Source organism: Drosophila montana, unplaced genomic scaffold (genome assembly GCF_035044405.1).
Source record: "Drosophila montana isolate Dmon_TW-CO22-7 unplaced genomic scaffold, ASM3504440v1 contig_3438_1, whole genome shotgun sequence".
NCBI lineage: Eukaryota > Metazoa > Arthropoda > Insecta > Diptera > Drosophilidae > Drosophila > Drosophila montana.
The window spans coordinates 643,096-654,474 of record NW_026998322.1 but is presented as its reverse complement, the minus strand read 5'-3'; the positions used below and the strand labels follow the sequence as shown (position 1 = coordinate 654,474).

The following is an 11,379-nucleotide window of genomic DNA, read 5'->3' as shown; positions in this document are numbered from 1 at the left end:
ACACGAGACAAAACACAAATCTGTAAACAAAACACAATTCAATACCAAGAAATGGCCATTATCAGCAGAAGGCACAAAACCGCGGCACAAACATAATGACTAACAAAATAATTATGTACTTGTACAATACAAAATTGTATATAATCTTATTATATATGTATGTGCAAGTACATTTGTTTTTTGTACACGTGAATCTTTGAAATACGAAACGTAAAAAAGAAACGCCACAAAACTTTTAAAATGCCGCGGCCGCACTTAAAATTTTACTCATGCATTGTGAGGCTTTATGGCATTGCACTTTTGTTTTAGGCATTGCCCTTTGGGCGAACGCCCCCCTTTTGGCAAATGCATTTTACACTAATTACGAATATTTTTAAGATAGCAGTGGGGCTGGACTGCAAAGCACACTTAAGAAGCACAGTCTGTGGTGTTCGGTTCGAAAATAAATATCTAAGTACAACCGAACATTTGGTTTTTTGAACTCATACACAACAATGGAAATGGCTGCTTTTTATGCAGCAAACCGAAAATAAAGCGGTATATTTATATGATTTCTTATTCACTGGAAGATATTTAAATGTACTTCAAGTATGTAGTACGAGCCAGCGTGGCCACAAGCTATTTCAGATGGTCGCAACAGCGAAGCCGATCCAACCGCACCGCACGTGCAGAGAGCCAAAGAGCAACTGAAACAAAACGAAACGCTCGCGCGATCAGCAACAACTGATGAAAGCGGCGGACGGTACCATCCGAACAGACGAACCCGCGACCAATCGACGAGCCCAGAAAAATAAAACAAAACAACAACAACAACAAAAACTAGCTGCAACAGGCAATTGCCCGCGGGCAAAGCTGTGACGTGATCGATGACAAATCGCTGAAGCGTGCAGCACAGAAAATTTCACTCAATCCATGGACACATGAGTGGCAAGTCTCGCTCTACAGCTTTCTATACAAACGTATAAGGATATATATATACATATATATATATATACATGTACTTATGTGAGTATCTGGTCTCTGTCTGCCCGTCTCTGCCACCACTTTGATTCATATGTTTTTTTTTTCTACTGGCCATTAGGGTGGTTAGCATGTTTTTATACTCTTGCGAGGATTCGTTTGCATTGTCATTCAGTGTGCAACGTAATATAAGTGGCATGTAAATATGCCTTAAGGTACATACAACTAAATATACGAGTATTTTATGTCCTTGTATACACACAACCATTCAATACGGCTCTCATGAAAATGTATGTAAATAAATTGAGTCCTGTTTAAATAGCAAAGCTTCAAATAGCTAACACAATGTGAATAGACTATGTTCGTTTAAATATTTAAACAAATAATTGACAAACTCGTTGCCGATAAGGCCTAAACTATTTCATTAACTAATATTGTACGCAATTTTATTGGGGCATTTAATGCAAATAAATATGCAATAGAATTTCAAGTGCTCTGCCTGTGCAGTATTGTTTCAATTTGTTAACTGAAGTGGCTTAAAATGTTGCCTATTTCCCTATTAAATAGATAAGCATAAAATGTATATATATTGTTTATACAACAGACAGACATTCCGAATCTAATTAAACTATACAATAAAATACAAATTGCTTAAGGCCTTGTTTGCTTTAGCTTTCGTTTAGTCGAACGTAATTTGTAATTACTTTCAACACTTATCAATAAATAAATACAATATTTATTATTGGGTGACTCCGAGCTCACATCCCTTTAGGCAAGCGCCAAAAAAAAAGCACCTAAAGCACCTTACTCAAGATTCTTAAAAAAAATAAATAAATCAGCAAAAAAAATTGGTAATAAATCAAAATGAAATTATTTACACATATCTACACACATTACACATAAATGTTACATTTAATGTTGAGCCCAAGGCCCAACTGGTGCACGCATTTCTGTACACATTCAACTCATGAGATATGCGATAACATCCATCATACGTGAGTTCAAAGTGGAGCAACTCCAAAGCCAGCAGAGCTGGCTAAGGATAAGAAAAATCCGTTATGCCTTTATAAATTTTAGGTAATATAATTTTCAAAACTCCTGAGGTTATTTTGCAATTCACTGTGGCCAACAAGAGGGACCGAAACACATATGTAAACATACATCATGCAAATGCTTGAGTTTGTTGTGTGTGTACAAAGGAACATAATTTCCGTATGTCACTGAAGCAATGTCTTTCAGGACTTCAATTTGAGATATGCTAATTAAATGTTAATGACCTAGCGGACACCGAAAATCTTAAATGTATAGGGAACAGCATCTGCTTGAGTTAAGAACAGCTTCTACGAGCTTTTAAGATGTTGATTATTGGGATCATAAATCATATTATATATAACACATACGCTGCATGCCACACGAAAGACCTTATGACTTGACATTTGACTGTGGGTCTGTAGGCGCATTTGTGTTGTGGACACACACACATCGACAAACTTATGGCGTATAATTTAATTAGCTGATGGCCTTTCAATTGCGTTCATTATAATTACATATATTTTATCAGCAGTCGCGGGCAACTATAGACGACAGCCGCAGCGGCCAAGATGTGGCTCATGTGCGGCGTTTGTCGGTTGTCAATAAGTCAAGTGATGTTAATTAATTGAGGGTGATAGTGAAGCGCTGCTCTCTCTGCGTTCCAAAGTCAACCTGCTAGAAACAGTTAATAGTTAACGCGCAAACAATTAAGAATGACATATATCTCTACTCACATACATACGTTCTTACGTAATGCTGCATTAATTCCACTCAACCATGTAATTGAATAACAATCCCAGGCGAAAGCCAGTCTGCAGAAAAAAAACTTGACCACAATATTAATTGTTTTCTGCGTAATCTATGTAGGCCGTGGCCCATAAACCCTACGGTTGCCTGACTACAGAAATATAAGCTAATGATTCAATAATACATATGCATTTCGCTTTGCATAATTTACAAACTATATCACGGCAACAAAGTTAGCCCAAGGAGACGTGTCTTAAAGTAACATTAATATTCACAAAGATATTCGACTCTTGTGCAGCTGTTCAAAATGTCTTTGTTTTCTGTATTGCTTGTGAATTGTTGAAATGATGCTTGGCAATTGTGTGGGCAATGCTGCCAGGCCGCACCAGCTGACGCTGCAGTGCATCTCCATAGAGTTTAACCAGCGAGGGCTCATCCTCTACGGGCTCTAGATAAGCATTAAGCCCTCCAATCAACTGGAAAATAAAACAGCATTTAGGACAATATTTAAATTCACCTACATTCTTTGCACATACCAAACTCTCGTCACAGTTTAAAAAGCGCATTGCTTGCACATGCTCGGACCAGATTCGGCGACGCCACTTATTATCATACTTTTGCGCCAGCGGGAGCAGCACTAATGAGCTGAACAGCTCGTCGCCGTAGCTGGCCGCCTCGAAGTGGTTTACAAACAGATAGTAGAGCGGCTCGAAATTGGCCTTGTCCTCAAACGTAGCCTCAAAGTCGAAAATATGGTTTTTATTCCGCGAGTTGAAATCTAGCAGTTGCTTGTGCAGCAGCTTGTGTAGCTCTGGCTCCAGAAACTGACTGTCGGGACCCATAAAAGCTATCATCAGATACATTAACTTTTCGAGTGGGCTGATAATTTGTAAGCCCTGCTGCTCTAGCTGCTCTACAAAGCTGAAGGTCATGCGCACCACCTGATTCTCTGTGGGGATTAAATGAAATTAGAACACAAATAAAAGCATAGAACCTTGTGTCTCGACTCACCTGAATATATAACCGCTGGAGCCTGCTGCACATTTTGCAAGTAATTGTTGAGTAGCAGTCGCAGTTGAAAATATGGCCAATCTGGCATCAGCACAGGCGCTTGAGTATAGCAGAGCGTCAGCGTAGGATCCTTGTTGTCCTGCATAAAAATAATTAAGGGTTTAGTGGAGCATTTACATTCACTAAATAATAACGTACGGCTATAAAATGTGAGTAGACAATTTCCATGCAAGTTTCCTGTAGCAGCTGCAACGACTTTGAATCCAACTCCACGTACTGTCCGCTAAAGATGTACCGATCGAATATGCTTTTCATTTGCTTGGCCTGGGCAGTACTTAGGGAGCACAGATAGTTATAGACCACCTGCAGCAGTTGAGTGCGTGTCAAATAGGTTTCAAAGCCATCAGTGCTTAGTAGTTGATGGACAAGCTTCAGTTCGCTTCGAGCAAAAAAGTTGCTGGCCAAAAAGCGATTCAGCCGGGTGCTCAACTGCTTTAAATACTCTGCCAAGGGCTCCAGCACAGCAGGTTGGAGCAGAGCTTCAAAGAGTGGCTTCATAGCATCCTCCAGCGGCGGCTCAAGCAATGTCCAGATATTACTCAACAACTGCACTGGACATGTATTGCTTACAATAAGCTGCGGCCCATAGTCGTTCATTAGGACCGCCCCCACGTTTGGCAACGGTCCGTGCACATTGCGCCGATCACTGATGCTGTGCAAAATTATAGAGCTCTGGCTGTGAAGGGTTGAAAGGTAGTTATTAAAACTGATTAACTTATAAAGGCCGCATGTCAAGTATACTCACGCCAACTGCTGCACACATGCAACAAATCCAGCGGAGCAAACGAATTCAGGAAGAATTTTGCGCAGGAACTGTTGAAAGGACGCTGCACCGAGGTAGCCATGGCGTGAGAACCAGCCCACAGCATAGAGCAGAGCACTTAAGAGCGTCAGCTGAGTGTACTGGAATGTATATTGTATTAGAAAGGTACTTGAAGGCATCAATAATACTTTACTCACATCCTTGAGTCCCTCGCCACGTGTCGCCTTGTGCAGCCAACTGCAGCAGCAGTTATGCAATGGCTCTAGTAATAGTTGCTGCGCCTCTATGTCACATACACCGCACTCACCACTGGCCACAATGGCAACCACCAGGGCAGCTGCGTGCTGTCGTATAAGTGCCGGACCGCCCACTTCGAATACGCAATGATTATAGTGCCAGTCAAGCATCTGACGCAGGGCAGGTAGGAATTGCCTGCAAAAGCACAATAATAGGAATTATTTCCGGCACATTGGCACCGCCAAAATGATTAGCTATATAAGCAGGCAACTTCCAGGCAGGGCTTAGTATTGAGCGCAACAGCCACTGGGTTGCAGTCTAACGCGGATAACTTAAGCAGCAACAAACATGTACTCCAAGACATTAGGCCTGAGCTTGGCATTACTGGTCTTATGCAGTGCCATAACGCCACATCAGGCCGTAAGTTCCTATTGACGTAAAGTTTTTGGTCTTTATTTTTTAATTAAAAACTTGCACTCAGTGGGAAATACCTGATGTACTGAAGAAACAGGTGAAAAAATTGCATGACCGCTGCATGGCCAGCACGGGCGTCACCGAAGGTGGGTTACAGGTGAAATGCTAACTAGTAAAAGCTTGCTTTAAGGATTTTTGCCCTTGCAGAGTTAATGACCGAGGCGCATAAGGGTAATTTGCCAAACGATCCGACCTTTAAATGCTTTCTACACTGCATGTTTGAAACGGTTGGATTGGTATGTACACACACATACTTCATTTAAAAAATGTCGTTTAATCAGCAAATTGTCACAGATGGACAGCGACAACGTTATGCACTTGGAGTCTCTGGTTGAGGTCTTGCCAGTGGAAATTCATCCTAAGATATTGAATTTGGTAGATGCCTGTGGCACGAAAAGTATGTATGGTAGTATTGCAGCCCAACTTTTAATTTATAGCCTACTTTTTTTTTTTCTATTATCTACTCGATTGCAGAGGGTGTTGATGGCTGCGACACCGCATATCTATCGGTTCAATGCTACATCGAAACGGATAGACCTTTCATTAAAGCCGCTGTTAATGATTTGCTCGGTTAATATAAAACTCACTTGAACAATTCACGATCTATAATTCCCAGCAGCAGCAGACAGCGTAAAGTTCGCAGCGCTTCAATTTGAACACGAATTAGTTTACCCTGCAATAAAAATTAAACATTATGAATAAACCGTTTTAAAACTAGCATATTATATTGGAACCCTACCTTTATATTATCACTATAGAACAAAAAGTCTTTTAATCTCTGGATTAGCGCTCCATTAGCCAACTGCTTAGCTATGTCCAAGTGCTGGCAGATCAACACACGCAGCAGCTTCAAGCACAGATACTGAGGATGGCCGTAGAATGAAGGCTGTGCTGTGTTGGTAGCAGCTGAAAAATAAATATATATTTACATTTCTTATAAAGCTTATTGTTTATGCACTTACCGGACTGCGTTATTTTGGGCATGAAGTTGAGCAGAATCACATTCATAAGTTGTTTTTCCTCAACCAATTGCCTGGCCACAGACAAATTAGTGCGTGCGATGCGAATAAGCAGCTTTAGACAGGACTCGACTGTGCTGTTTTCAGGACGCACTGAGCTCAATATGAAGCTGTAATCAGTAAGACACGCTTTAGAAGTAATAACATATTGTAAAAGAGACATACCTAATGCGTTGTAAAATATTCGTTCGCAGCAGGCAACTCATCAGATCTGTTTCGGCTAGCTGAAAGTCATCCATAGACATACGGCTATCGCTATCCGCCTGATCCTCATCAACATCGGCTCTTACAGCTTGAGAATTTGTGCGCAACAGCGTCATGTAACGTTGCAGAAAGGCAACCGATGTTGAATCGCTTGTGTCGTCGCCGTCGGTCAGCACCTGCAGCGTTGGCTGCCAATGGCAATAGGCATTCTCATAGATATGATCCAGGAGAACTTCATCCGTTTCATTGTAGAACAGTCGAGCCAAAGCCCTGCTCACGACTTCCAGTTGTGCCGGTGTATTATCATCCAGTCCAAAGCGCAGCAGAAAGAATATTTTGGAAATGGGCAGTGTAAGCACTTGGTCGTAGAAGCCCTGATTGTAAATGCTGAATATGCCAGCAATCGCACCAAATGCAGAAATGCGTTGCTGCAACACTGTTGAGCTGTAACAGAATAATTTGTTGCTATTATGTATAGTTGGTGCGGATATGCCAAACTTACCGTGCCAAACGAAAGAGCTCCTGCAGCGTGTAGCCCGGCCGCTCAGGTTCCTCACCATGCAAATACAATTCACGATCATCCACATTCTGTGGCAATTCCTCAAGTATGTGTGGCAACAAAACGCCCTTCCAATCGAAGCGAGCATTAAACTGTTGTCCAGGCTTAAGCTGTGCTATTCTCGCGGGTATATCACGCATCCAGGCCAATTTGTGCTCCTCAATCAAATCGAAATTTAACCAATTGCCCTCATCACTTTGCTGTAGCAGCTCGTGTGCTGGATTCGAATCGGTTAAAGTAGTTGGCGCTGGTGAAAGCTGGGGCTTGGTGGGCAAGGGCTTAGGCTTCGTTGGATTACCCTTTTGGCTTTGACGTTTTTTGACCAGCAGCTCAATCAAAGCAGGATCTGTTGGAGAAACAAATTTCATTCATAAAATCTTTTTCTGTTTTATTCATATTTACCCAAAGAGCTCAGCAACTTTTGTCGCTCTGCCAGGATTTCCTCCTCGCGCATTTGGCTGAGTATATTCAGGTTTTCGGCGTGTATTTCGGTGGACAGTTTTGCATCTTGGACCATAGCGCTGGCCACTGGTAGTGTCTTATCATGATTAATATTTTGTGAATCATTTTGGCTGCTTACATTCAACTTTTGATTTGCATTGAATTTTTGTGCGAAAATACTTTTGGACTTGTTGCTTTTCTGCTATAAAGGAATTTGATTACATTTAAGCATACAACTTTTGTATTAGTGCTTACTTGATTTAGCTGCTGTTCTTTCACCGCTTGCCGCGGCAGTCCTTCTCTTCTTTCAACAATTTCACCAACTACACTATTTATCAGATCAAAATCTACTTTGCTACCACGCACATCACCCAACATATTCTCGTGTATTTCATCGAGCAGTATTTGTTTACTTTTTACATCTTCAAACCTTATATCAAGTGGTACCATTTCCGAAGCGATTATTGAACCTCCTTGGCTTTTGAGTTTATTAAGCTCTCGCTTTTGTGCAAACAATGATTTTACGGCCGCTTTTAGTGAAGTAAAATATGTTAATATATATTTTACATAGAGCACATTGTAGACTCACGCTTTTCCACACGTACAACTGTGGCCGCTGGCTGAAAGTTTGGGTTTTTCTGGCGCTCAGCATTAAATTCTGCGGCCATACGCAGAACATCCTCTTCGCTTTCTCCAGGTTTAAGTTTTTTAAACATTTTCCGCCTTTTAGTAATCCAAACAACAACGCAAAAGCCGAAAAGCCGAACTAAATCAGCTGGCTACTAAGACAATAGAGATGAGCGATAACAACCAGCAGTGACCGAAGTACTACGACAAAATAATCGAATAAATCGCATCAAAACAACTGGAACATTAACAACATTAACAGATAAACAGCACATAAATAACATTAACAGATAAACAATGCTTTTTATAAACACTACAACCATTATTTAGGGCTGAAGCTGTAAATAACATCATGGTATCTCCAATTTTAAATTTGATATATCGATAAGCAATCAATCGGAGACCATATGCTAGAACGTTTTTCAACACTTATACTCAGTTTTGCGCTCAAAATTAATATTTAACATTTTATCCGTTATTTGTTCACATTCAAGCGATTTCCCTTAAACAAAATGGCTGCAAATTTGTGAAAATAATAAATTTATCTAAATCCTCGCATATTAAACTTATAGATTCGAAACAGTAAATAAAAATCAATACAAAAAATTACTTCTTGAACGTAGTACCCGTGTTGGCCATACACTTGAGCAGAGCCTGCTGTGCAATCAGGGTATCCTTGTGTGGCAGTGCAGCTATTTGGAAGAACGCATCGATTCCCTCCTTGAAAAGCTCAATTGCTTCATTTGTCTTCTGGGATTGCATGGCCTCTGCAGCCTCTCGGTAAAGTTCCTCTATTTTAATTAGCTTTGCGACACTCTCCTTCAACGAAACATTCTTGCGACAACGAGGACAGCGCACGTCCTTTGCCAGATCCTTGGGAAACTTGAGCAAATTCACGCAATTCGCCGAGGTGCACCTGAAATAAACAACAAGTCATGCCAGTTTTATATATATTGATTATAGATAGCTAAAAAAACATACCAGAATCGGACCTGCTTGTCGATCTTCTGCAACAAGGGCCAATTTTCCTGGCAGGTCAGGCAATTGCAGCTAAAGGCGTAGCGACCGCGCAATGTTCGCTGTCGCTCCTTGAGATTCATCTTGGTAAATATGGGCCCATAATTCACAGCGACTATCTCGTTGGGTCGATGTGGCTTAGTAGCTGACATGACCAACTTTTTGCCCACATAATAGCCAGCTACACTGGGCCAACATTCGTGATTGAAGTAGGAACCGGTGCCATACAATCCAGCGCCCACATAAACCACCTTGCAGCCGTCGAAGCAGTGCTCATCGGTCACCATGGTGTGATAGATCTCGTGTGCGTTATATTGCAGAACTTGCAGTAATCCGAGCAGGGCTGTGGCCACTTGCAGCTCCACAGCGGTGGGATTGACGCCTTCGGTCTTGCGTCGTCCAAAGTACAAAGCCTTCTGTAGAATGCGCAAAAGAAAGCCGGCCATTAGGGAACGCTGTAGATAGTCATCCGCTTGGCGAACATCCTGATGGGAGCACAAGTGCTCGAACAGTAGATTGGCCGTTGCCAGACCATCCTCCAAGCTGGCTGCCTGTGTAAAGATTCGCAAGGCCACAAAGCAAAGTATGGACATACCAGAGCCAATGAACAAATCCATAAACTGGCACTCGAAACGATGATACGTCTCGCAAGCCTCACCCATGCACTGGGCGGAGCAGAAGGCAATGCCCGAGCAATGCAGACATGGCACAGGCGTGCGCAGCCTGAAGAACAAAAACAGATTAATCAGATAATCCAATTATATCAACAATAAACTCACCGCTTGAAGCAATGGTGACAATTGGTGCCGAAAAAGTTTGGCAATAGACACGCCGCCACGGGATTCTCACAGAGTACCACATCGCCGGTCTTTAAACCCTCGTTGGCCACCACAAATCGTCCCTTCTCCTTTGTCTCCACGAGCTTAACCACATTCGCAGCACCGCTTAGTGCTGGGTTCTCGCCATGCGCTAATGCCGGCACCAGCTCCTTTGGCTGTTCCCGCTTGGCTGGCTTGATCTGAGCAATCTCCTTGCGGGAGGCTGCGATTATGGCTGTATTTGGGCCCGCCAGCTTTTCGGCAATCTTCAGAGAGATTTCAGCGCGTGCGCTCTCAGCCATAGCTATGGAAATATAATTAGTGGCATGTCAATTGAATTATGTTCCCAATTACTTGCCTGCGTAAGCCTTGGCCATTTTGCAGTAGTACTCCACGTTTTGCTTCGACTCGAGTCCAAAATTGGCGGCCAGCTTGAGATCACTTAACGCTGCCTCGCCTTCGCCCAGACCAATGAGAATGTTGGCACGCGTCAGATAGGCCATGGCCAGGGTGAGGCCATTGTCAACGCTCGTATCCAAATGTGGAGCAGGTGCCCGCATTACGGCCAGATTGGCATGCATCAGTGCCTGCTGCAGCAATTCGGTTCGATCCTGCTCAACCTCCGCATTGGAGCTCATCAGATAAAACTTATCGGCCTGGGCGCGTCGCTGTGTCGAAAGAAGTACGTCTTTCTGCTTATATACCGGCTGCACATGCTCCAAGACGCCGAGCACCGGATCACAGATCTCGCGATCACTGAATATGGACAGAATACGAGCTGCATTTGATTTCAGTTTTCCAAAATAGTTTTGCAGCCACTTGTCGCCACATGCATCGCGCACATCCAAATAGAACTCGTTGAAGAAACCCTTTTTATCGGACTGCACGGTGCGCGTAGAGCAGATCTTCTGATAGTCCGGATCGTACTCCATATTTAACACAACTTTCCAACTTGAATTATATAAAAATGCAATATGATTTTTTTTCGTTGCAATGGCGGCTGAAAATCGACGACACGTCTCGTTTTCCGTTTAGTTGAGTATTGGAAACAGCTGGCGGGCGGATACCCTCCAAAAATAGCCCCGAACTTTTAGTTCGCCGCGTTAAAAATAATTGCGTCCGATTCGCATTCGAACTGGTCGTAGTTCATTTTCACCTCGTTTGAATACGGTCCGCCTCAGTTGCGCCTGTTCGCCGCCAGAGATCGCCAAAGTGCTGGTGAACTACTCAGACGTTGCGCATACGCCACATAGCCTCATATATTCCAGAAAAGAATACGTTTAGGATTATGCTTGGCATTTATTATATATCGTTTATATTTGTAACTTGAGTAGAGCATGTAAATCACATTAAATAATGCTTGTTTTAAAAATTAGCTAAACGTACAAAAATATAACAATATATAAATAT

At 42.3% G+C, this 11,379-nt stretch overlaps 3 protein-coding genes and 1 long non-coding RNA gene across 8 annotated transcripts; 2 read left to right on the top strand and 2 right to left on the bottom strand.

Moving 5' to 3' along the window:
* The first annotated feature begins 377 nt into the window (after nucleotides 1-377).
* Nucleotides 378-1,607, top strand: LOC135434776 (uncharacterized). 2 transcript variants are annotated; one of them, XR_010437285.1, is made up of 3 exons: nucleotides 378-537; nucleotides 597-1,005; nucleotides 1,082-1,607. It is a non-coding gene; the product is annotated as an uncharacterized LOC135434776 (long non-coding RNA). The 2 variants fall into 2 exon arrangements; XR_010437286.1 differs by having other exon boundaries at nucleotides 398-537; nucleotides 590-1,005.
* A 675-nt stretch (nucleotides 1,608-2,282) lies between these two features.
* LOC135434770 (RNA polymerase II-associated protein 1) lies at nucleotides 2,283-8,293 on the bottom strand. 4 transcript variants are annotated; one of them, XR_010437283.1, is made up of 15 exons: nucleotides 8,097-8,293; nucleotides 7,763-8,037; nucleotides 7,469-7,709; nucleotides 7,010-7,412; nucleotides 6,469-6,951; nucleotides 6,247-6,413; nucleotides 6,024-6,190; nucleotides 5,872-5,957; nucleotides 4,771-5,005; nucleotides 4,556-4,713; nucleotides 3,949-4,486; nucleotides 3,751-3,889; nucleotides 3,276-3,688; nucleotides 2,727-3,215; nucleotides 2,283-2,667 (listed from the first exon to the last, which is right to left on the bottom strand). XR_010437283.1 is itself a non-coding variant. In XM_064691451.1 (14 exons), the coding sequence occupies exons 1-14, from the start codon at nucleotides 8,221-8,223 to the stop codon at nucleotides 3,042-3,044; spliced, it is 3,606 nt and encodes a 1,201-aa protein (XP_064547521.1). In that variant the 5' UTR covers nucleotides 8,224-8,293; the 3' UTR covers nucleotides 2,283-3,041. The 4 variants fall into 4 exon arrangements, 2 of the variants coding, with proteins under 2 accessions (XP_064547521.1, XP_064547522.1); XR_010437284.1 differs by having other exon boundaries at nucleotides 2,283-2,664; XM_064691451.1 differs by having other exon boundaries at nucleotides 2,283-3,215.
* Obp69a (Odorant-binding protein 69a) lies at nucleotides 5,080-6,225 on the top strand. The gene is made up of 5 exons (XM_064691462.1): nucleotides 5,080-5,230; nucleotides 5,292-5,370; nucleotides 5,432-5,520; nucleotides 5,579-5,681; nucleotides 5,759-6,225. Exons 1-5 carry the CDS (start codon nucleotides 5,159-5,161, stop codon nucleotides 5,857-5,859), a joined length of 444 nt encoding a protein of 147 aa, XP_064547532.1. The 5' UTR covers nucleotides 5,080-5,158; the 3' UTR covers nucleotides 5,860-6,225.
* Nucleotides 8,294-8,668: 375 nt separating the features above from the next.
* Nucleotides 8,669-11,248, bottom strand: Smyd4-2 (SET and MYND domain containing, class 4, member 2). The gene is made up of 4 exons (XM_064691454.1): nucleotides 10,328-11,248; nucleotides 9,931-10,273; nucleotides 9,116-9,874; nucleotides 8,669-9,050 (listed from the first exon to the last, which is right to left on the bottom strand). The coding sequence occupies exons 1-4, from the start codon at nucleotides 10,899-10,901 to the stop codon at nucleotides 8,741-8,743; spliced, it is 1,986 nt and encodes a 661-aa protein (XP_064547524.1). The 5' UTR covers nucleotides 10,902-11,248; the 3' UTR covers nucleotides 8,669-8,740.
* Nucleotides 11,249-11,379: the final 131 nt, after the last annotated feature.

Bases quoted from the DNA above. Each gene is read 5' to 3' on its own strand.
- Obp69a (XM_064691462.1), top strand. From the start codon at position 5,159: ATGTACTCCAAGACATTAGGCCTGAGCTTGGCATTACTGGTCTTATGC. The intron at 5,231-5,291 runs GTAAGTTCCTAT...ACTTGCACTCAG, and splicing joins CCATAACGCCACATCAGGCC to TGGGAAATACCTGATGTACT. The intron at 5,371-5,431 runs GTGGGTTACAGG...TTGCCCTTGCAG, and splicing joins CAGCACGGGCGTCACCGAAG to AGTTAATGACCGAGGCGCAT.
- LOC135434770 (XM_064691451.1), bottom strand. From the start codon at position 8,223: ATGTTTAAAAAACTTAAACCTGGAGAAAGCGAAGAGGATGTTCTGCGT. The intron at 8,038-8,096 runs GTGAGTCTACAA...CTTCACTAAAAG, and splicing joins AGTTGTACGTGTGGAAAAGC to CGGCCGTAAAATCATTGTTT. The intron at 3,890-3,948 runs GTACGTTATTAT...ATTTTTATGCAG, and splicing joins TCTACTCACATTTTATAGCC to GACAACAAGGATCCTACGCT.
- Smyd4-2 (XM_064691454.1), bottom strand. From the start codon at position 10,901: ATGGAGTACGATCCGGACTATCAGAAGATCTGCTCTACGCGCACCGTG. The intron at 10,274-10,327 runs GCAAGTAATTGG...ATATTTCCATAG, and splicing joins AATGGCCAAGGCTTACGCAG to CTATGGCTGAGAGCGCACGC. The intron at 9,875-9,930 runs GTGAGTTTATTG...TTTGTTCTTCAG, and splicing joins TGTCACCATTGCTTCAAGCG to GCTGCGCACGCCTGTGCCAT.